At 39.7% G+C, this 22,973-nt stretch overlaps 2 protein-coding genes across 3 annotated transcripts; both read left to right on the top strand.

Moving 5' to 3' along the window:
* The first annotated feature begins 3,529 nt into the window (after positions 1 to 3,529).
* LOC115683995 (putative leucine-rich repeat receptor-like protein kinase At2g19210) lies at positions 3,530 to 10,732 on the top strand. The gene is made up of 14 exons (XM_056320559.1): positions 3,530 to 3,627; positions 4,498 to 4,601; positions 5,878 to 6,403; positions 6,628 to 7,094; positions 7,183 to 7,318; positions 7,468 to 7,539; positions 7,734 to 7,805; positions 7,894 to 7,974; positions 8,215 to 8,390; positions 8,853 to 9,094; positions 9,188 to 9,314; positions 9,578 to 9,641; positions 9,739 to 9,930; positions 10,137 to 10,732. The coding sequence occupies exons 1-14, from the start codon at positions 3,530 to 3,532 to the stop codon at positions 10,549 to 10,551; spliced, it is 2,772 nt and encodes a 923-aa protein (XP_056176534.1). The 3' UTR covers positions 10,552 to 10,732.
* A 2,811-nt stretch (positions 10,733 to 13,543) lies between these two features.
* LOC115684023 (uncharacterized) lies at positions 13,544 to 19,735 on the top strand. 2 transcript variants are annotated; one of them, XM_030608707.2, is made up of 15 exons: positions 13,544 to 14,297; positions 14,709 to 14,764; positions 14,899 to 14,957; positions 15,085 to 15,156; positions 15,522 to 15,605; positions 15,932 to 16,039; positions 16,380 to 16,442; positions 16,645 to 16,725; positions 17,150 to 17,215; positions 17,753 to 17,908; positions 18,209 to 18,286; positions 18,527 to 18,565; positions 18,765 to 18,847; positions 19,029 to 19,101; positions 19,225 to 19,735. In XM_030608707.2, the coding sequence occupies exons 1-15, from the start codon at positions 13,675 to 13,677 to the stop codon at positions 19,390 to 19,392; spliced, it is 1,809 nt and encodes a 602-aa protein (XP_030464567.1). In that variant the 5' UTR covers positions 13,544 to 13,674; the 3' UTR covers positions 19,393 to 19,735. The 2 variants fall into 2 exon arrangements, with proteins under 2 accessions (XP_030464567.1, XP_056176398.1); XM_056320423.1 differs by lacking the exon at positions 16,380 to 16,442.
* The last annotated feature ends 3,238 nt before the right edge of the window (positions 19,736 to 22,973 follow it).

Raw genomic sequence — 22,973 nt, 5'->3', positions numbered from 1 at the left:
GCACTTTGCAGGGGACAAGCCAAACAGTCTTGATGTACATCACGAGATCTTGTACTAATGATACATGCAAAATCATTAGCCCATAGCATGATATATTATTTAGAATTTACCAATGGTCGATATGTCATCAATCGAGAGCTGTCTATTGACGTTTCTTTTGGTTCATAGACTTTGATACATCTGCGAACGGAGACCTAGCAGCAAGTCTTGGTCTTTCTTTTGGTTCTTACACGTTGATACATTTGCAGACGAAGACCTAGCACCAAGTCTTGGCCTTCTGGTAACGTAGCCATGACTCAATCAACGTAAGGATTGAGCAAATCGAGTGGTTCCTTTGAAATGACCTCCTTGGAGCTCCCATCTAACGAGGTCCCTCTCGCTAGGTAGCAGAACTTTTCCATACCAGGAAGGCTCGCTTCTTTTTAGGTTTAGAGATTAATTTTTGTTCTTTAATTGCATCACCCATTGCCCTTTTCTTTCTGTCATTGAAACTTGCAAACTCGCTGTCTAGCAATGATATCCTTTCGTCCTTTGAGGTTCCTTCTCAATTTATTATGTCAGTTCATGGCATTCCTAGTACCGCGAAACTAGGAACCCCATGTTGAGTTTTGGGGGAGGTGGTTGGGAAGTTGGGGCTATCCACGGATGGGGTAATCGGCATGAGCAGGCCCACCCTCACGGCATGTTCTTGGAGTTCAGCCGAGACTTCAGTTTGAGTGGACGCTAATGGGTAATTGCAACTTGTTGACACCTAAATTTTTGCGACCAATTGCATAAGAATTAGGGATTGACCCCAACGATGATAAGTGTCAAAAAAATCTTAAACCTAATCAATTTAATCATAAATCTTTTAATGGTACTAATTTAGTCTTAAATCTTTTGATCTAGTGTCAATTTAGTCTTTTCAGCTAATTTTGGTTTGATATTGCTGACATAAATACCGGTCGATCTATGTGGCCGGCACTAATGTGGACAATTTTAATATTTTTTTCTTTTTCTTTTGATTTTTTCTTTCTTTTCCTTTTTCTTTTCTTCTACCTTTTGCTGGTGGCCGGCTCAATGAAGAAGAAAAGAAATAAAATAAAATAAAATAAAATAATAAAAAATCAATATAATAATAAAAAATTTGGAAATATTTATAAAAAAAATAAAAATTATCCATGTACCGCTGGCTGCATCACGTAGGATGGCTAGCTCTAACTGGATTGCCACGTTAGTGATTTCCGACCAAAATTAGTCGGAAGGACTACATTGGCAATTTATTAAAAGGTTTAGGACTAAATTGGTACAATTGAAAGGTTGAGGATTGAATTTGGAAGTTGTTAAAAGGTTTCAGACTGAATTGGCAAAATTAAAAGGTTTAGGATTGGATTAGCCGCTGTATAAAAGGTTTATGAATTTTTGAATAATTAGTCCACACCCCATTGCCCTCTTAATTTCGCATTTGAAGCCTTGACCATTCGATGGTAGCCTATTGTCCCATAGGATCAATTATCCCTCTTTAACTCGAAATCACTTTTATTGCATAACTATGTCTTACCTATATGTTGAATGAGCATTTTTGGGCCTTTTTTCCATTAGTGTGAACAAGAAACAATGATATGGGTAAGGTGATAGAGGCATGGCAAGTGAAGGTGATAGGTCTGAACCATGGTAATGTTCTTTGATGCCGATAGTTTATGTGGTGGTCATTGGTAGCAACGAAATTTCGAAGCTAGAAATTCTTGCCAACTGTGTAAATATCATCTTCGATCAATTGTTTCTGGCCCTGCCAAATGCTGAAAATATGAGCCCAAACTCCTTCTTGTCATAATTTACTAGATTAATTTCATGGCGGATGCCTCTAGCCGAAAGAAGAAGAAGATAATTTGACGACGTTTTGTAATAATGATACGTGTAAAGAAATTAGCGCGTGACATGATATATCGTTTTCGAATTTACCAATGGTCCATCTGCCATCAATCAAAAGCTGTCTATTGACATTGATCGTGGTCCTTAGACTTGGACACATATGCGGACGAAGACCCAGCTGCAAGTCTTGGTCTTCTTGTACTGTAGCCATGACTCAGTCAACTCTGAACTAAAGATGGGGTCGTGTATCCTCTTAGAATTCCCTATAGAAGAAGAAACTAATTTCCAATAATTATCGTCTGAATACGAGTCAATCCAGTATATGCCTTCCAAAATCGATATAATCACGTTAGGACTTGTGTTGAGTTGGATCCAAATTCATGAAACTTTTGATCATGTTCTCCAGATATATCAAGATCTTAATTACTAGTCATTGGTGGAAACTGTTTTTCCTATATGAATATGAAGTGCACAGAAGGCAAACGAGGAAACAAAATACTTGGTAGCAATGAAATATACTGGACCATAGCCACTAAGATGGCGTCGGTTGGTTGTATGGAGAGCTCGCGATACTAACGTACTGCTTCTTTGAAAATGGTGAGAATGGAATCAAGCAGCTTCTTCGAAATGGCCATTATGGGGCTTGACTGTGACACTGTTCCCCTTGCGAGGTAAATGGGGAAATTCAAGACTTATCCCGTAACATTTCAATTCCCACGTCGAAAAAAGTGATGTCTTGTGATGTTATTCATGAATAAGATCCAATCAAAATGGTCGTCACTTTGTATGTTCACATTGAACTAGAGGCTCTATCCACATTGAACTGGTTGTTAAGACATGGTATATTCTGAGAGGGACAAATAAGCCTAGCCTTTTTTTTTTCCTTTTTGAATAGCACGGGGGGTGACTAGACCTTCCAAAAGCATAGCTAGTTCCACAACGCATTAACTATATTTGAATATGCAGTCTTATTCACTGATTTTAATGTTTCTAATAGACTTCTTCTGAAATATCATTTTCATTGAAAGCAACGAATGCCTTATCGTTTCTTGGGTAACCCACGCATAACAAAATAGATTGCAAAGTTTTTCTTTTTTTCCTGTGAATGATATTGACTAGTGCAGATAACAAAATTAACCTTTGATAATGACGCATGGCAAGCGAAGGCGGTCAGCTAGAACCATGGTAAGGTTCGTTGATATTGATGATATGTTCAGTGGTCGTTGCAGATGATATAGAGATAGCAAAGAAATTTCGTAGCTAGAAATTCTTGTCTACCTGAAAGCACTGTTGTTAATCAATTATTTCTGGCCATGCCAAATGCTAAAAACGTGAGTTAAAACTCATCCTCCAATTAATTATTCTTCCTTATTATAATTTACCTTACTGGTTTTCCATGGCGGATGCCTCCAGCTGGAAAAAGAAAAAGATGATTTCATGGTAATAATGACATGGCAAAGAATAAATTAGCGCATAACATGATATATTGTTTCAGATTTACCGATCATCAATAAAAAAAGATGTGTATTAACATCGATTGTGGTCCTTAGACTTGGACACATGCTGACGAAGACCTAGCTGCAAGTCTTCGACACATTAGTCATGGGCTTCACCATCTGCAATTAAGAGGCCAGACATAAGTGACATATTAGCTGAACAGGAGTATTTGGCCATAAACATGGCAAGCCAAAGAGTGGAAAATGGTGAGATGGAATTAAGCGGCTTCATTGAAATGACCGCTCTGGGATTTGACCGTGATACTGTTCCCCTTGCAAGGTATATGTGGAAATTGAACACTTACCCTGTGACACCTCAAGTCTCATATTAGATGGGTGAGGTCCTATGATGTTTTAGGTTATATTTGCCCCAGATGATCACCGCTTTACGCGTTTACGCAGGTTATTTCTTTTGGAAGCTTGGTTTACGTGCCGCAAGACACGGTATATGCCAAGAGGTACAAATAAGCCTAACTTTCTTTTACCCTTTTTTGGAACAGTATGTGGGGGTGACCGGACCTTCCGTAAGCTTTCATTTATTAGAACTTCTGTGTCCTCCTAAACTTTGTGGTTGAAGACATAAGTCTCATGTTTGAATCTTTAGCTGAAGTTGTAACTGTCCATCTGCTGACAAGTGTACCGCCCCCGCCATGCTACATAATCACGATGAACACCCATTCACGATGATCTAATTCGACTTGTGATTTCCTTGTACATGTTAAATAACAGTATCCCAGCACGCTTAAGACGATAGATAATTTCGTGTTTCATTGTGTGGTGACGTATTCCTTCATTGCTCCGTGTTATACCTTAATTGGGGAAAGGATACAAGAAGTGTCAATTTTCGTATGACACACATTTCATTTTTAAAATTTTTCGAGCGATTACTTGAGTGTCATTATGATAAAAAAAAAACAAAATGATTAGTTAAGTGTCATCGGTGATTTTTTTTGCCGGAAAATCCGACATGGCATTAATTTTGTATAAATCGGCTAATGTGGCTCGCTAAAGAAATCCAATCAGCAAAAAACAACTCGTTGGCCTTGTTCTTGCCCCAAATTGAAAAGTTGGGGTTAAACTAGGTCCAAAAAGCAATCCCAAACTCTAATCCCTTGAAATTACTATTAAAATTGCAGGTCATTACCTGCAGAATTGTGAGCGAGAGCCCTGGTAGAAGCAGAGTTGAGGTCATTAAAGAAGAGGAGTTACGTGACTTTGGAGTGGGTGAGGAAGATAAAGAGAGGGGAGATAAGGGCAAGTGTGATTTGGGTGAAAAGTCTTCCTCCAAGTGAGGATGATCTTGTAGGACTCTCTATAAACGCTAACAAGCCCAAGAAATTGCGGTTTATGTTGGTTTCTGTCCTTTTGTTTGCATAGAAAAATCAAGAATTGAGTGATCGATGTTCTAATTCAACGTAATTCTTGAAGCAGACCAAGCGAAGAGGTATTATGTAAAGCTTCCCATGGTTGATGACGAGGGGGTCGTTGGGCATGTATATCGTCCATCAACTGCATTAGGGAAAATTGTTCAAAAAGTCTTAAATCTATTGTACTTTTGCCAATTCAATCATAAACCTTTTAATTGTGTCAATCGAGTCCTAAACATTTTCAAGTTTTGCCATTTGAGTCTATCTAGCTAATTTTGGCCAGAAATCGCTGATGTGGACACCAGCCGTCCTACGTAACACGGTCGACGCTAACATGGATAATTTTTAATAATATTGTTTCGAATTTTTTAAATTTTTTCCTTTTCTCTTATTTTCTTTTTTTTCCTTCTTTACTTTTTTTCTATTTTTATTGTTCAAGGCCGGCAGGGGGCCATTAGCCATTGGTCGAGGCCTTGCGACCCTCGCCGGCCGCAGGCAAGGGCTACAAAGCCCTTGCCAACAGCTGGCAAGGGTCGCAGCCCTTGCTCACAGTTGGGCAATACAAACGATCATTTTTTAGAAAAAATATTTTTCAAAGAATTTATTTTCCGTAAAATAAATAGAGCTTTAGTGTCTTTCTCCTTCCCCTAATATCTTGCTTGTCAATCTATATAAAAACACTTTTAAGCAAAATATTCCGATCGCCCTATAAGTTTTGGGTCTAAACTTTCTTGTATGAGATGCTTTGTGACTACCATAAAAATGTCGATCCTGAACCGGTCGTACTGCCATAACTTGATAGTATGTATTCCACTATTAAAGTGAAGAAATTAATGGCCTTCTTGCATAAATCCCCCTCTAATAGGAGAATGAAAGGGGTTGGTGGAACAAAGAGAGAATGGTTTGATTGGGGGTCGTTGCAATTGACATAGAGGTAGCAACGAAATTTCAAAGCAAGAAATTCTTTGTCAATCATGAAAACATCGTGGTCGATCAATTACTTTTTGGCCATTCCAATTATCAAGCCAATTCTTACACATGTAATTTTCATTGCTGAGATTTCTATCTTGTTGATATAGTGGAATTTAGAACACTGTTTATATTTCGAATTCATGATGCATAGTGAAAAGCAAGTGACGATATCTTATTTCACCTCGATTTAGGTTTCATTAGCATTGATTGCGGGGCACCTAACAGTTACCCAGACGATAAGAACGGCATATACTATGAGCCTGATGCGGGGTTTGTAGATTCCGGAACAGACATGCAGGTGTCTACCCAGGTCATCGACATACTCTACGAACATCAGTCAAAGAATCTCAGGGCCTTCCCCAATGGAACAAGGAATTGTTACACATTAACGCCAGATAAAGGAAAGGGCAACACATACTTGGTCAGGGCTGATTTTTGGTATGGGAATTATGATGGCAAGAATCAAACCCCGGCATTTGACCTCCATATTGATGTTAACTACTGGACCACGGTGAACTCTTCTTCTTGGATATACAAAGAGATTATCTACACTCCTCCAAGAGATTATATTCAAGTTTGCTTGGTGAATACCGGCTTGGGAATTCCATTCATATCAGCTCTCGAGTTGCGGTTGCTGGATAACTCGACTTACCAGATCAATTCTGGTGCACTTGTATCCAACGGGAGATATAATTTAGGGAGCATTAACACATACAGGTGATTTTCTTTGTTATTGCAGGTCATTTTTGAACGTTTGACCACATTCATCGGTCAATAAATGACGTGTTACGTTGTTTGCATTTTACTAAACATGCATTTTGGCATGATGCAACTGAACAAATAATAGAAAACACTCTGTTATTCACAAACTAATTTGTGTCGGCTTGTTCATCATTTTGCACTTACTATTATGATTATTTGATTGGTGTCGGCACTAATAGGCATCCAGAAGATGTATATGATCGCATCTGGGCCGGTCAGACTTATAGTAAATTGTTGTCAGTCAGCAACACGACGGCCATCGTGACAAGTACAAGTAATGATGCCTATAAAGTTCCGCCTGAAGTTTTGATGACCGCCACACAAGTACAAAATGTCGCTGATCCTTTGAGTCTGTCCTGGACCTCCAACAACTCTACTACTGTCTGGTATATATACTTTCACTTTGTGGAATTGCAACTGCAAGATAATGATATCAGAGAATTCACGGTAAATGTACAAGAATTCACGGAAACCGTCAAGCTCGAGAACCTAAAGCCGGTAACCGTAGCCTCATCTCCCATAGCCGGACTATCTTTGGACATGACTATAGGAGCGACGGCCCGCTCCACTCTGCCACCTCTCCTCAATGCCGTCGAGCTTTTCATTGAGGCACAGCTTAAAAATTCACCGACTGTTCTTGATGACTGTATGTATACATCTATGCTCCCACTTAATTTTTTTTTTCGATACTCTTTGATTTCCTTATGATTGTAGCTCTTTATGTGGTGGCTTAGTCAATGCTATGTATGACGTCAAGAAAACATATGGGGTGATCAGAGCTAGCTGGCAGGGTGATCCATGCGTTCCTATACAGCACTCATGGAGCGGACTACATTGTAGCTATGATAGTTCTCCGAGAATCGTCTCGTTGTAAGTCCACGACTACATATTTTCTCGGAAAACATCCTGCATACGAACACCACAAGTCTCAAAAATCAAGTCTCTATATTAAAGCCTTCCATGTTAAAAGTTTTGACCGGTGGGATTTTACTCTTATAAAGTTTGCTGCGGATGTGCAGGAACCTGAGCTCTAGTGGACTGAAAGGACTGCTAGCTACATCGATCTCCAATTTGAAATCAGTTGTATCCCTGTATGCATTAGCAGTTTTTTTTTCATATTGTTTACTTAACTTGCACAGAAAGAGAATGAACAACACTAAGCCCAAAAAAGCGACAGACTTCTTTATCATTAGCATGATGTTCATTATCTACCATACTCTGTGTTACGCATTTCAATAAATATATGCATATGAAGTTTCTTTGTACTTTTGTGGCTTAATTACAGGGATTTGTCTGACAATTCACTAACTGGGTCCATTCCCGACGTTTTAGCGCAAATGCCGAACTTGAAAGTTCTGTGAGTTACTGAGCTTTACATAGAAAGATTGTGTGTGGTTACATAGCCGAATGAATGGCTTTGAAATTCTTAATATGAAAACTTGCAGGAATTTAGCTAGAAACAACCTGAATGGTTATGTTCCTCAAACTCTCTTGAAGAAGAAGGCAGATGGATCGTTGCTACTAAGGTTTGCTCACTGCCACACTATTGTAATGCTACATATAATCGCTTATTATTAATCTATACAATATGCTTCCTCTTTCTGTATGCTGCTGATCTCACTGAAGAATGAACAAGATAAAAGTGATGCTTTTGTAGTTTTCTCTTTGATCAAATTATGTATGTAATACATACACAGGGTGGGATATCCAAGAATTCACGTGCTAATCTTTTGGCATTGACATGTACTATCGACGTTTTTTGACAGCATAGATGGAAATCCAAATCTTTGCCAATCAGACAATTGTCAGACCAGCAATGTGCAGCCAAAGAAAAAGGGCATCTCTATTGCGCCAATCATTGCATCAATTGCAGCCGTTCTGGTCTTGATTTTCTTTGGAGTTCTTGCAGTACTGTGGATAATCAAAAGAAGACAAATCCAAAGTAACTCTCTTGCGTATTGCATGTGCGAGAACAATCAAAAGTTTTACATGTGATTTTCTCAATCTGGGTCAGGTTTTGAACCCCGAACTGGTTAACTGGTCCAATTGCTCATGGCCCTTTCGACAATTGGGCCGGAAAAAGTGAACATGATAATCTTGCTTCTATGCATCATTGTTTCATGTTAAAAAACTATGCACACGTTATATCTTGATAATATCATAATCGCATCAACGCGTACCCCCATCTCGTGTAGATAAAGGCATGAATACTTAATCAATTGGTTGAGGTAACTCGCTTTGCTCTTTCTGGTTCTTTTTTCACAACACGGTCTCTTCTTCATATAAGTCATTACATACTTCTTGAAGAAGGTTCTGTTTGCAGTCAAGGCAAATGATGTCAGACTAAAGATCATGATCTGCTTAACTCCGTTAAGGTTATATAATTTCCTTTTCATTTCTCCAGATGTTACTACTACTACTATGCCTACCAACTCTACCAGAGGATCTACTGGGACATCAAGGTTGTCAAAAAATCGAACTTTCACATCTACTGAGGTTACAAGAATTACTGATAACTTTAGAACAGTAATCGGAGAGGGAGGATTTGGGAGAGTTTACTTTGGTAGACTTGACGATGGCACTGAAGTCGCAGTAAAAATGTTATCTCACTCGTCAAAGCAAGGCTCCAAGGAGTTTCACACAGAGGTTCGAAACATGAGTGCAACTAGAATCAATATGTCATGTTTTCGATTTTTTGGGTGTTCTACTTATGGCAAGCTCTAATACCTTGATGTGCAGGCGCAACTCCTGATGGTCGTTCACCATAGAAATCTGGTTTCACTTATCGGATATTGCGAAGAATTTGAAAACATGGCGCTGATTTATGAATTCATGTTCAATGGAAATGTTCAGCAACATTTGTCAGGTTTGTCTGATATTTCCTTCTCCAAATTCTAACCAGATAAAGCATCACTTAGACTCTCACTATATGACAGCACGACATGTGGAGTTATATTTTATCTCAACTCTGTTCTTTGATAGTTCAGGCTTTTGGATTAATCGGTCAAGTAACATAGTCATTAATAGCACAACGGAAATGAAATTAACTTTCTCAGCGAGTGAATAAGATGGTGAACAGGATTTTACATCTTTCATGATTGGAATACTCCTTAATCCTCTACTTTCAAGCAACACAAAACCCAAATGTTTTGAGTTGGAGCCAGAGACTACAAATCGCAATCGATGCCGCTCAAATTACACAAAGTAGATTGATGAAATCTTTGTTCACATATCCACATGTTGAGCAACACAATAAATTTGATTAATTTTTTCTTTTTTGTTGGTGGTGCAGGGTTGGAGTACCTGCATAATGGCTGCAAACCTCCCATCGTCCATAGAGATTTAAAGACGCCCAATATTTTACTAAACAAAGACATGCAAGCGAAGATTGCTGATTTTGGATTATCGAAGGCATTTGTAACAGAGCATGATTCTCACATTACAACTCGCCCATCGGGAACGCCTGGTTATCTCGATCCGGAGTAAGCGACTCAAACCAACAACTCTGAATACAAAGACTATTCCACTTGGGAAGCAGAATAACTGTACTAATTTAGACCAGCGCGAGAGGCCCATACATTTTATTTGTACATGTTTATGTTGGATGCACGTATGTAGGTACGTTTTCGAACGGCAGTTTCGGCTATTATTGTACTAATCAAAGCTACAATTCCTTTTGAATCCTCAGGTTTCAGACATCTGGAAACTTGAGCAAGAAGAGCGACGTGTATAGCTTCGGCGTAATTTTATTCGAGTTAATCACTGGCCACCCAGCCATTATAAGAAGTCCGGAGGGCAGCACGCACATAGTTCACTGGGTGACTCCACTCATAGAAAGAGGGGACATCCAAAGCATTGTCGACCCGAGGTTAAATGGCCAATTCAACATCGGTTCTGCATGGAATGCAGTGGAAATAGCCATGTCGTGTGTGCCGACGACAGCGGTCCAAAGGCCAGACATAAACCGTGTTCTGTTGGAACTAAAAGAATGCTTGACAGCAGGGATCGGTTCAGGAAGAAGCCAAAGAATGGGAAACAGTAAGAGAAGTGAGTCTTTTGAGACGAGCTCACTTGACGTTGATATTGCTCCGAGTGCTCGTTAACCATACTTCGTCTATAAGGTTATCATGCCCATCTTCCCTGTATAAGTTGTTGATTATTACATCGAACAGATTTGAAAACTTTTGTGCAAAGTCTGAGCTTGTGGCTTTAAATTGTGAGTGATGCATATTGGGGTTGTTGCTTTTCTAGCTTAGTGAATAAATGAGTGAATGTTGAGTTCAACTCACAGTTGGGCCCCTCTTTACAAGGCTACAAACCGTACAATTATGAAGATGTCGATAGCTAGCCTTGCTCAGTCATCCATGTGAACCCCTGTATAATTAAGCAGAGGAAAAAATGAATTTCTTTCATTTTTATACCATCTGTTTTATAAAACAAAGTCATCTTTTGACGATCTTTGCCAACCACAGCCACCTAAGTAGCCTGAAGAGCAGCACTCACGTCATCCAATCGATGTTGCCTCTTATCGGACAAGAGGATATCGAGGTGACAGGTCATCATGGATCAGAGGCTACAAGGGCGGTTCAGCGCCCGCATCTGCTCAGAAACTAGTCGAGGCAGCAATGTCGCGCGTGGCCGTGACTGCAAACGAGAGGCCGTACATGAACCCCGCACGCTGTTGGAGCTGAAGGAATGCTCGACTCTTTCTGGGCGAGGTGCCTTCACGCTCGCTGCTTATGATTTGGCAACATGTCTGAAAAAGTGTCCCACGAGACAGTGCTTATAATGTGCTCCAAAACCTTCCTTTGGGTCTGTAATTGTGGACGATGGGATTTTCTTTGGATGATATGATAGCACTTCAAGGTTTTGCCTGTGACTTATCCTCCCTATGGACTCATATAGTGAGAGATGATCTTGAAGAAAGGAAGTTGCTTTTTTTGCACTGAAAGAACCAAAACTACTTACATCTGTCAGCCGGGTAATCTAATGAATCTGTTACCACATGTCGCGTAATCTAGTAAATGGGCGCACGTGTTGTGTGTTTCCCAAATAAAAAAGAATTCTCTAAATATTAAATTAAACCAACTTAATACGAGAAACTTAACTCATCGAATTCATAAAAGTGTACAAGGGTATTATTTAAATATAGAACGAAAGAGAAATCTAGTGCAAGATTTGCAATTCTTTCAAGAAAGTCGCTAAGAAGATTCAAATTTCCCGATGAAAATCCATAAGAAATAAAATTGAATTATTAGTTGGCTCATTAGATATGATATGTTATGAAATAAGAAACGAAGTGTATGGTAAGGTGTTCTCTGCTTTATATAATTAGTATAGATGAGACAACAAAATGGGAATTGCAACCGGAAAATTCAAGTACCACGTGTCACGACTTGATAGTTTTAATGTTTTAATTAGCAATTGACAAGTCTTCGGCATAATTCAATAATCTAACTCCTTAATTTTTCTTTAGGTTAATATCACGAAAAACCCCAAGCTGATACATATGTGATAAATTTATCCCAAACTAATTTTTTTACCACCAAAAATCTCAAACTGGTACACATATGACAAATTTACCAAAAATTAATTTTTTACCAACAAAATTTCAAAATTGATATATTTGTGACAAATTTACTATCCGTTAGTTTTCATTAAATTGGATTAGCACCACGGAAATCACAAGTCGATGCACCTGTGACAAACGGATGGTAAAATATAACGTAAACTAACAGATAATAAATTTATCACAAATACACCAGTTTAAAATTTTTTATAATCAAAATATTAATTTAAAATAAATTTATTATAAATACATAAAATTTAGGCTTTTTGGTGGTATTAACCATTTTAGTTTTCAGTTTCGGGAAAAACGAAGACAGTGAGCCCTGACCTTGATGATCTTCTTCTCTACTTCGGGCCTGTTTGGTTCAGCATTCAAATGCTGATTTGGGGCTCTAAAGGGTCTTGGGCAAATGCAAACTTGTTTGGCAATTTTTTTTGCAAGCTTTGAGGAGATGCAATTGCATCTCCAAAGCTCCCTAAAGGCCTTTGGCTGAATGCACCTCATGAGGTCCCTTGGGGAAATTGCATTTCCGGAATGCAATTGGCACTATTCATCCGTCACTGTTCATCGTGCCCAAGGAACCACACCGGAGGCCGCTGAGAGGTCCGGCGACCGCCGCCTGGGGGTCGGCTGACCTCCGGCGACCACCGCCTGGGGGTCGCCCGACCCCCAAGTGGCAGTCGCCGAGGTCGCCCGGCCCGGCGACCACCGCCTGGGGTCGCCCGGCCTCGGGGGGCACTCGGGTCGCGACCCGGATCCGGGTCGCGCGACCCGAGCACCGCGCCGAGTCAGGCGCCCAGGCGGCGGTCAGCGGGGTCGGCGACCCCTGCGCGGCGATCGCCGGAGGTCGCCCGACCCCCAGTGGCGATCGCCGAGGTCGCCCGACCCCGGCGACCACCGCCTGGGGTCGCCCGGCCTCAGGCGGCACTCGGGTCGCGACCCAGATCTGGGTCGCGCGACCCGAGCACCGCCCGAGTTGGGCGCCCAGGGCGGCGGTCGCCGGAGGTCGCGCGACCCCCAAGTGGCGAGCCGCCGAGGTCGCCCAGACCCGGCGACCACCGCTGGGGTCGCCGGAGCCTCACGCGGCGCTTCCGGGTCGCGACCCGGATCCGGGTCGCGCGACCCGAGCGCCGCGTGAGGTCCTGGGCGACCCCAGCGCGCGATCGCCGGGGTCGGGCGACCCCCGAGCGGTGGTCGCCGGAGGTCGGCCGACCTCAGGCGAGGCTGGCCGGCGGCCAGATCTGGCCGCCGGAGGTTGGCCGGCGGCCGTTTTGGCCTGCCGGACAGTCGCCGGCGGTGGCTGGTTCAGGCCAAATTTTTTTTTTTTAAATATTAGCAAAAGTCCTTTACAAAATTAAGATTTTACCAAACGGTATTTAGACCAAAGTTGTTTTCAAATGTGATTTTAAAATATACGTTACCAAACACTACTTGCATTTCGGAAAATCACTTTAACTCAAAGGTATTTGCATTTTGCCAAATGCATTCCCCCAAAGCCGAACCAAACAGGCCCTTCTTACCTGTCCGAAGCTCCGCTTGTCTTTTGAACTTCGCGGGGTTTCGTGCTGACTTCGTCGTCCTCCTCTCGCTCTGAACTCTGCTAATAAGCCCTAAAGACTCTACCTTTCCGAGATTCTCGCGCACCCTTTTTCATGTCATGCAAGCATCAGACATGAGAGCTCTGAGAACGCTCTGCACCCACAAGCGCCTCCTCCATCCCACCTCGAGCCCCACTTCCCTCGCCTCCTTCTTCAAGCCCCTCCAGAACCCCCATTTCCACCGCGGTATTCACTCCACGAATCACCGCCTCCTCTCCCAAGACCGCAGCCTCGCGGCCCTGTCCTCGGGCTCCGAGTCGGAGACCAGTGACACCGCCGCCCGATGGGTCAGGAGCAGCGGCGGGGAAGCAGGGTCGGGCCCTGAGAGCGGAGCGAGAAGTGGGAACGGCGAGATTTCCGAAGAAAGGAGGCATTTTGGGGGCGGGAGGAGTTCTTATGCTGGGAGTGGGAAGAAGGGTAAGAAGAGGGCTTGTTGGGTTTGTTCGGATTGCGGGTACGCGGATGGACAGTGGTGGGGTTCTTGCAGGTCGTGCCGCAGCGCCGGGACGATGAAGCAGTTCGTGGTGGAGGAGAACGGCGGCGGGAGCGAGAAAGTGAGGGGTTTCGAGGTGTCGGAGAATGTGGTGCGGTCGTGGATGCCGCAGCGGGCTGGCGAGGTGCGGCCACTGCGGTTGACGGATGTGAATAGGGGGTTGAATCAGTTAGAGTGGCGGATTCCTCTGTAAGTTTGTTCTGTTCTTGGAAATTAATAACTGGTTAGCTTTGGACCCTATATTGCAGCTGCTACAGAAATAGAAGAAAGTTGTTGTTTAGTTCGTTTTATTGTCTTATCTACATTTGACATGGTTTATCTCAAAACATCTTTCCAGGAGTTGGATCATAGAGCGTTATGTGGTGGTTTTGAAATTTTCTAATGAAATTTTGCTGGAATGATAGTATATATCTTTTTTTTTAGTAATATGAGAGTGATGATATGACTTTTGGTCCTGATGACAATCTGTTGTCCACCTTGATGAAACCATTCATGCTGGTTATTCCAACACATTAGCACTTCTAATAATTAATTTTGGAAGAAACACGTGTCGCCCAAATTCCAAAGCGTAAATGTTCTCTTGGGGTGCTTGATATTCAGGTATGGACCGTTTGGAGAGGAGGTTTCAAGAGTGCTAGGTGGTGGTCTCGTGCCAGGTTTGACCTACTTTTTTGCTGTATGGTCGGCATGAATCTGCTGCTGAACTAGAACTTTCGCTTGAGATATATGGAAGTTTTGAAGAATTTAATTTCATCAAAGCTATTGATTTTGCTGCATTGTGGCTCTAAAGGTTCCTTAATTTTGGTGGGAGGTGATCCTGGTGTTGGCAAGAGTACCCTGTTGCTGCAGGTAATGTACTTAAAGGTTACATTAAATATTCATAAAATATGTTTAGTTCTCTGTATATCTATCTCCTTGTGCAACCATTTTGCTCTACATTGTCCATCTCGTAATATTAATATTTTTCTATTGGAAGATGGCTGCAATGATTGCTGAAGGGCGCGATCTCGGCAGATCAGCTCCAGTAGTATATGTCTCTGGGGAAGAGGTAAATGGAGTTTTCATGTTAGCCTGCTGCTGGTCTTTGCTGTCATGCATATTCATTCTTGTTGCCAGATCAAATTTGTTTTCGCTTCTCGGACGGTTTTTCTTGTTTGTAAATATAGGCTCTTCCACATTTTCTGCCTTGGGCTTTCTCTGGCTTGTACCATATCATTTATCCATGAGATAATTTTACTCGGGGAGTCTTGATAGAAAGCTACACCACATAATGAAGATATAAATTTTCTCTGATAGGCATCTGCTGTATGCGTTCCTTGTCTTTTTTCTGGCCAACCTGTCTGTGTCATTATTGTATCACAATTACAATCTACCTTTTCCCCTTCTTGAGGACTCTCTTTGATTTTGTGGTAGAGTGTGGAGCAAATTGGAAGCAGAGCTGACCGTCTAAGCATTGGAACTGAAGAACTGTATTTGTACTCGAGCACTGATATTGAGGTGAGTGCAAAGTCAGGAATTTTGCATCGACAAATTATTTGTACTTCTCGAATTGCTTTCACAATTTTGTCCAGATTTTTCATGTGTAAGTTGGATTGGATCCTTGAGCTGCCATTAGTAACCTGATAGACCCAAAGTTCAATGGAGATGATAATTACTTAGAAAACAATTGAAGCATGTGCTCGTTAGAGGATCCGTTCTATGGGTTGTCTACATTCAAAAATTTCTATCTGTTTGGATATAGAGAGTCCAGATCTTTTGCAAATTCAAAAGTGCTGATTATGCATTTGCTGTGTGGGAGCCTTGACACGTGTTTTGTTCTGCAGGACATACTAGAAAAAATTCAAGTTCTTTCACCTCGAGCTTTGATTATCGATTCAATTCAGACAGTTTATCTAAAAGGAGTGGCTGGAAGTGCTGGAGGTCTCTCACAGGTAACATCTTTGCAATCGCTCCCCTTGCAAGAGGCAAAAATGGATCTGAATTCAGGAGATTAGTGATTGAGTTTAGGGCACGCTAATTTGTTAAGTGATCTCTTGTTACCAAAAGTTCTTTTGCCTAAAGTTTTTTCACTTCTCTTGTGAGATTGACCGGTATTACTAGCATGTGGCCGTCGCCACATATTCAAGTGAGCTTTTCTGAACGATTCTATTGGTTAACCAAGCAACTTTACCCAATATTTAAGAGTACTGATATTGATTGCTTCATCTTGACTATCTTTATAAATGCACCGAGGACAAATGTATGATTGATCTTGACATTGATGTGTGGCAGGTGAAAGAATGTACATCAGCACTGCTTCGTTTTGCAAAGAAGACAAACATCCCTGTTCTATTGGTATTCAAAATTTATTAGTCTCATCGTTTATTTTGTACGTGGTAAATTGCCTACAAATTTGGACTATTCCTATATGACATTATAGCATTTATGTCAGCTCATACATCTTTAGTATCTTGGTGATATTCGAGTTGATGTAACAACCAATCTTTCTAGAAAATTTTGCTTATGTGAGTCCACTCTTGTTGATTTTATGTTTCAGATTGGACATGTGACAAAATCTGGAGAAATTGCTGGTCCCAGAGTTTTGGAGCACATTGTGGATGTCGTTTTGTATCTGGAAGTTGGTACCTTTATCAACATCTCTTTTGTTGTATTGATAGTGGATTTGCTGAAGCTGTGGCATAACTGTAGCATCTCATTTTAGGTCTTCTAGAGTCACTTAATGCATTCTTTTACTGTCATTGAAGTGATTTGATTCCAACTTAGCAATTCAAGTTTTCTTTGCATACAATGGGTCAATTAGTTGGGGTAATCTAAAAGAATTATCCAGCAGCTATTTCTAGATTGATTTGGTGTCTTAGAGATTGCGATCGTTCATTACAACAAACAGTTCTTGTTATGATCTCGTATATTTCATTCAATAATAACTGCAGAACTTTTCTCTTTGATGCATCATACTTAGTTTAGGTATGCTACGTGTATGAGCTTCTTGACAAGTTAGTGCTTTGCACTATCTTATTAAAACCTCTCTCTGGATTTCTTAGGGAGAGAAGCACTCTACCCATCGTCTGCTGCGATCCGTGAAAAATCGCTTTGGGTCCACCGATGAGGTATGCATTCCACTAATGTGTTGTGTTAGCACATGGACCAGTATCAATGCTGTTTTCTTTTCTTTGTTCATGCAGTTTTGTGTATATTTGGCTTGTTCTTTTGTTTGGAATGCTGTTTTATTTAGATATCTTTAACATCGAATCTTTGCTTTATATGTTTGCTTTGGCACACATCTAGATCATGATTACCAAAGTTGATCTCTAAGACTTTCCCGTCATCTTGATACAATTGTGGATAGAAGAAACATATATGTGCTTGAAAGTGTCTGCTGTGGGCGACTGTTGCTCCATTTTGGAGCTTCCTTTTGTACGGTTCATTAAATTCTTGCACTCCCTCTTTTTCATCCCTCTCACTCTAGATGCAAGTTTACTCTCTCTCTCTCTCTCTCTCTCTCTCTCTCTCATATACACTGCATGCTAATTTCAAGCATGTACATGCTTAAAGATTTTTGGCATTATAAAATATCCCTATATCATAGAGCAGAGGTGAACTTTCAAGGTGTTGGAACACTTAGATCTTCTTTTCCCCTAATGTAGCTTGGCGTATTTGAAATGTCACAATTGGGACTGGAAGCTGTCTTGAATCCCAGTGAGATCTTATTAAGTGAAGATCATTCTGAATCAGAAGTCATGGCTGGATTAGCTGTTGCTGTTGTGATGGATGGATCTCGAACCTTTCTTCTCGAAATTCAGGTAGATTTTCCACAATCAGTTTTCTTTGTCCTACAACAGTCATCATTCACACGAGAAGCTGCTAATCCGATAATTAAAAAGGATCTCAGGGTACATCTTTCCAAATTTACTTTAGGTTAGCAACTCTACTTTGGGCAGATCTGAACTTTTCACAGTCATTTATTTTGGAGAGGCATTATGTATATCTTCTCTTCAGCCACGATGCTAATGCCTGTTCTAGCATGATCCTTGCTGTTGACTCTGCCATGTGTGGTGTTATCTCTTGTCTTTTTCATTCTGACTCTTGTAACTTTGCTGTAGGCCTTATGTTTATCAAGCTCTACAGTTTCAAGGCAGGTCAATGGCATCCAAGGAAGCAGAGCAGACATGATTATTTCGGTTAGTTACGCTCTATTATGCCAGGTCAAGAAATGAGGCTATATATTTTGTATGTGCTTGTATGCACATTAATTTTAAAGGTGTCTTGTTTGCAACTCGATAAATGGCTGGAGAATCAAGCATGAAAGTGTGGTAATTGGCCATTTGGCCTAATTTATTGAGCTGAGCTGAAAGTTTCTGTCTTCTACATGGAGAAATCTGGAAGTAAAAGCTAATTATTGTTGTGTGCGCTCTTCGTAGGTTTTAGTGAAGCAAGCTGGTTTGAAGCTTCAGGAAAATGTGAGATCATTTACACTTTATCGACCTTATTTTCTAGTTGTTTATGCCTTCACTACTTAAATACTATCTCCCCTCTTATACATATTACTAGAGCATCTGACTTAATATGCCGTACTCATACAGCTTCTAAAAAATGTGAGCTACAAAAGTAAGGATTCTGAGTTTCTTGTGTAATTGTATGTGATATTTCCTCCTCTAGGCCATCTTTTTAAATGTGGTGAGTGGAGTGACACTAACAGAGACGTCTGGTGATCTTGCCATAGCAGCAGCAATCTGCAGCAGGTGCGCTCTCTGTCATGTTGTTGATGTCCGTTTTTTGCATGAACGAAAAGTGCAATGCCGCTAAAAATATGAGCAATTGATTTGGTTCTCCTAGCACTGATCAATTTAGTGCATTGATGAGTTGTTCATGAACTTAAAATGTTCTCTTTCCTTCCCTTTTCCTTTGTCATGCTCTCTTTAGCTTTCTTGAGTTTCCCATTCCCTCTGGCGTTGCTTTTATTGGAGAGATTGGCCTCGGTGGCGAGCTTCGCGTGGTAAGATCAAGGTTTCCAAATTTTTTGGTCAACTTAAGTCATCACGACTAAGGCAACTGCAATTGTCCCCTCTGCCTTTGCAATTTGATTTTGCCATGTCAATAAGTTTGATGTACTTTCTAGGTTCCTAGAATTGAGAAGAGGGTGCACACTGTGGCAAAGCTCGGATATAAAATGTGTATTGTCCCAAGGTCAGCTGAGAAAGCTCTTGCGAGTTCATCCTTTGGTGACATGGTCATCGTAGGGTGTCGGAATTTGAAGGAAGTCATAAACACCGTGTTTACCACATAGATTGACTGAGGCAAGATTGGTTTGTGATCAATCATTACATATTCAGAGGGATTTGACAATTACCGATCACATTGAAGTCTCCACAGTCACATGATCGAAAAGTTCAGGTCTGTTAAGAGCTTGAAAAGGGGTTTATGATATGCAGGCTGCACTCGTCTATATCGGAAGATAAAAAAACTTAGGCTGTGAAGTTAAAATCGTAAGTATCTCTTTGATATCTTTAATATCTTATTACCGGTGTAGATCTTTGTATTTAACTCGCGCTGTGTAAAATGACTGACGGACATTGTCAAAATGCTCGTTTTGCAACGTAATGCGTAATTTGTTAAAAAATTTTACAGCACGTTCATGTGTTCAAAAGTGGCAGATGAGATCACATTTTCGATTTCAATTTCGTGCCTCGCTGCTTCTACATGTTGGGTACTGGTCATCATGCTCTCTACCTTTTCTAACGTCTCGTGAATCCCTAAATCTCAACGCGAATGATCTGGTCTTTGGGCGGACTAACCAAGCAAACTTAGTTTTGACCCCCAAGAGGTGGTCTATGGATACCATGGGACTGCAATGAATAATAAGTATTCTGTAATTGCATACGAGTAAGCAGAATTAAAGGGAGTGTTTTTAAGGATTCTTGGCGAGCGGATCTCCAATTCGTTGGTGACCGTTGGATTCAAAAGAAGAGTAAATTTCGAATGTTGTATTATGATATATAAGCGTCATGAAAAAACATAGGAATAAATGTATTGAAAGTCGTAAAATTTATCATGTAAGTGTAATTGAGACCTAAAAGTTTAAAAAGTGTAATTAAATTTTAAAATTTGTTACGAAAGTATAATTGAATCTTAAAATTTTCAAAAAGTGCAATAAAATCTTAAAACTTGTCACATTAGTATAATCAAGTTTTTTCATTAACTCTTTTTAACTTGACGAACGGAAATTGCTAACAAATTTTGAAATTTGATTACGCCAACTTTATAAGTTTTGGGATTTGATTGCGTCAACTTGATAAGTTTTAAAATTTGATTGCACTTGTAGAAAATTTTAGAATTCAATTAAAAGGATTTAATTGTATTTTCGTGGCGAGTTTTAGAATTTTCGTTCCACTTATCTCAAAGAGATATTGTGACCCATTATGATTTGACTATCCATCCATCCATGGGTAAATAATAGGATTTCACGCAGGTGAAATGCATGGCAAAGGACAAAAGGCCTGAACAAAAAGTTGTCCTTATCAGATTGAATTGAGGTTGGATGCTTTTTTAATCTTTCTTTTTTTTTAATTAAAGCAGATATAGCTGGACCTTTTGTCATTGAAGATAAGAGAACGATCGTGACCGTTTCACGAATAAAACGTGTCCCAAAAAGCATGGCTGAAAATCATCAGAAGTCCCTGTAGAGACTTATCTGCACAACGTTAACAAAAGTAGTATTAAAAATTAAGAAAAGGTGGGAAGAGGGTCCAAAGCAAAAGTTACAGAAAAATCCAAAATTATGTATAATGTGACACATTGATTTTAAATTTTTTTGTGATATTAAAATTCTCAAATTTATACATGTGTGATATATTTATCCTCCGTCAAAATTCCCAAATAAGGACTATTAAAAATCTACTTATATAGACGCCGGACAACCCACATGACCTAAGTAAAATAAAAATAATATGACGGAACCTTGACATGGGGTAAATCTGTCACATAAGTATAAGTTTTGAATTTTTTATATTACAAAAAAAATTAAGATAAATATATCACGGCATAGTTTGGGGTTTACGATGACATGAAGAAAAAGTTCAAGGTTAATTTGTTACGGTGGGCATAATTTGAGAGTTTTTTGTGGCTTTTTTCCTTAATTAAATATTTTCCAGATTTTCAAGTAACGTCAGAAACGTGATTAATGTCCGAATTACTCGACTTTATTATTTAATAATTTAAATCAATAACGCAGATGTTCTTTAATCTACATAAGCCAGAGGATAGTGCATGTCTCTGGTGAAATTTGAAGACATTTGGACGGTGACGAGGTGAAGGCAGGAACTTTTATACGTGTGGATATGCTAGAGGATATTCTTACAAGTTCATAGGAGATACTTTTTTCCCTATTTATGTCGTAAGTGTCCTATTCATTTAGCGTTTGCCTTAATAGTTTCATAATACTTAATTAGTAGTGCTCCCACAAAATTTTAACATTGTGTCGGGGCAAGCGGTCTTAAATTCAAATACTACCGAACCCATATTTTCCTCTCCTATTATATATTTCCAAACTTCAATCTCAAGCCAAAGTTCTAGTGTATGCGTGAGAGGAAAATCACGTCTTAATCTAATAATTTAATTTTTTAGAACAGTGGGAGTGATTCTGCAATATCTTAGATGGCATTAGAAGGTTTTGAATTCAATCTTTTTACACTTTATTATATTTCTCAACGCTTTAATCTTAGGGAAAGGGGTCTTTATATATATATATATATATAGCTTCTAAATAGTTGATAATGATTCTACATCATTTACAATAATTGCTCTGCCCTTTGTTTTCCTTCAATGTTAGTATCATGCTAGAATATGCCATACTTTTCTCATCTCTTTGTCATAAAGAAAACACAATCCTAGTTCTACGGAGAAATTACCAAAAAAAATCATAACCCTATTGTACTTGTGTCAATTCGATCCTAAACCTTTTAATTGTATCAATTTAATTCTAAACATTTTCACGTTTTGCCAATTGAGTCCATCTAGCCAATTTTGGCTAAAAATCCCTAATGTGGACATCGGGTGTCTTTTGTGACACAGCCAGCGCTGACATGGGTATATTTTAATAGTTTTTTAGATTTTTTTATAATTTTTTTGGATTCCCTCAGTCCAAAAAGAAAGAAAAGAAAAGAAACAAAAAAACCATTAAAATATTATTTAAAAAGTCCACATCAGCACCGGCATTGCCCTATGTTAGCAATTTCCGGTCAAATTTGGCCGAATGGACTCAATTAGCAAAACTGAAAATGTTTAGAATTAAATTGGCACAATTAAAAGGCTCAAGATTGAATTAACACGATTGCAATAGGTTTAAGACTTTTTTTGTAACTACTCCATAGTTCTACCCTCAAACTCTTTGGTCTAGAAAATTTATCATAAGATCCATGTAAATCTCTCTCATTGCTAGATTCCAAACTTAAAGGCTCCGTTTGTTTCACGGGAAACGAATAATTTTGGAAGACATTTTTCTAAAAAGACTGCTTGTATCACTTGGAATAATTAGCCAATGGAAAATGTTTTCATCATCGACAATAATTTATGTCTAAACATATTCTTGGACGATGCAAATAATTTTCATTCAATCATTTCTGCAAGCGATATAAACGATCATTTTTAAATCATTTATTTTCCGCGAAACATACAGAGCGTAAATCTTCCGCATTCTCAGCAATTTAAATTTATCTCCTAGAATAAGACAAATCACATATTGTTCTCCTTTTACTATTTTTTCTTTATCATCTAATTTGCCCAAGTCTGTATGTCCCGTTTTTGCTGGTATTTGAAGAAAAGGACTCATAAATTTATAACAAAGTATGCGATGTAAAGTAGGAATTGCTG

Source organism: Syzygium oleosum, unplaced genomic scaffold, assembly GCF_021117445.2.
Source record: "Syzygium oleosum isolate NSW1041296 unplaced genomic scaffold, Sole_v2.1 Sole_v2.20, whole genome shotgun sequence".
NCBI lineage: Eukaryota > Viridiplantae > Streptophyta > Magnoliopsida > Myrtales > Myrtaceae > Syzygium > Syzygium oleosum.
The sequence above is the reverse complement of the archived record's forward strand: the minus strand, read 5'-3'. Positions and strand labels throughout refer to the sequence as shown.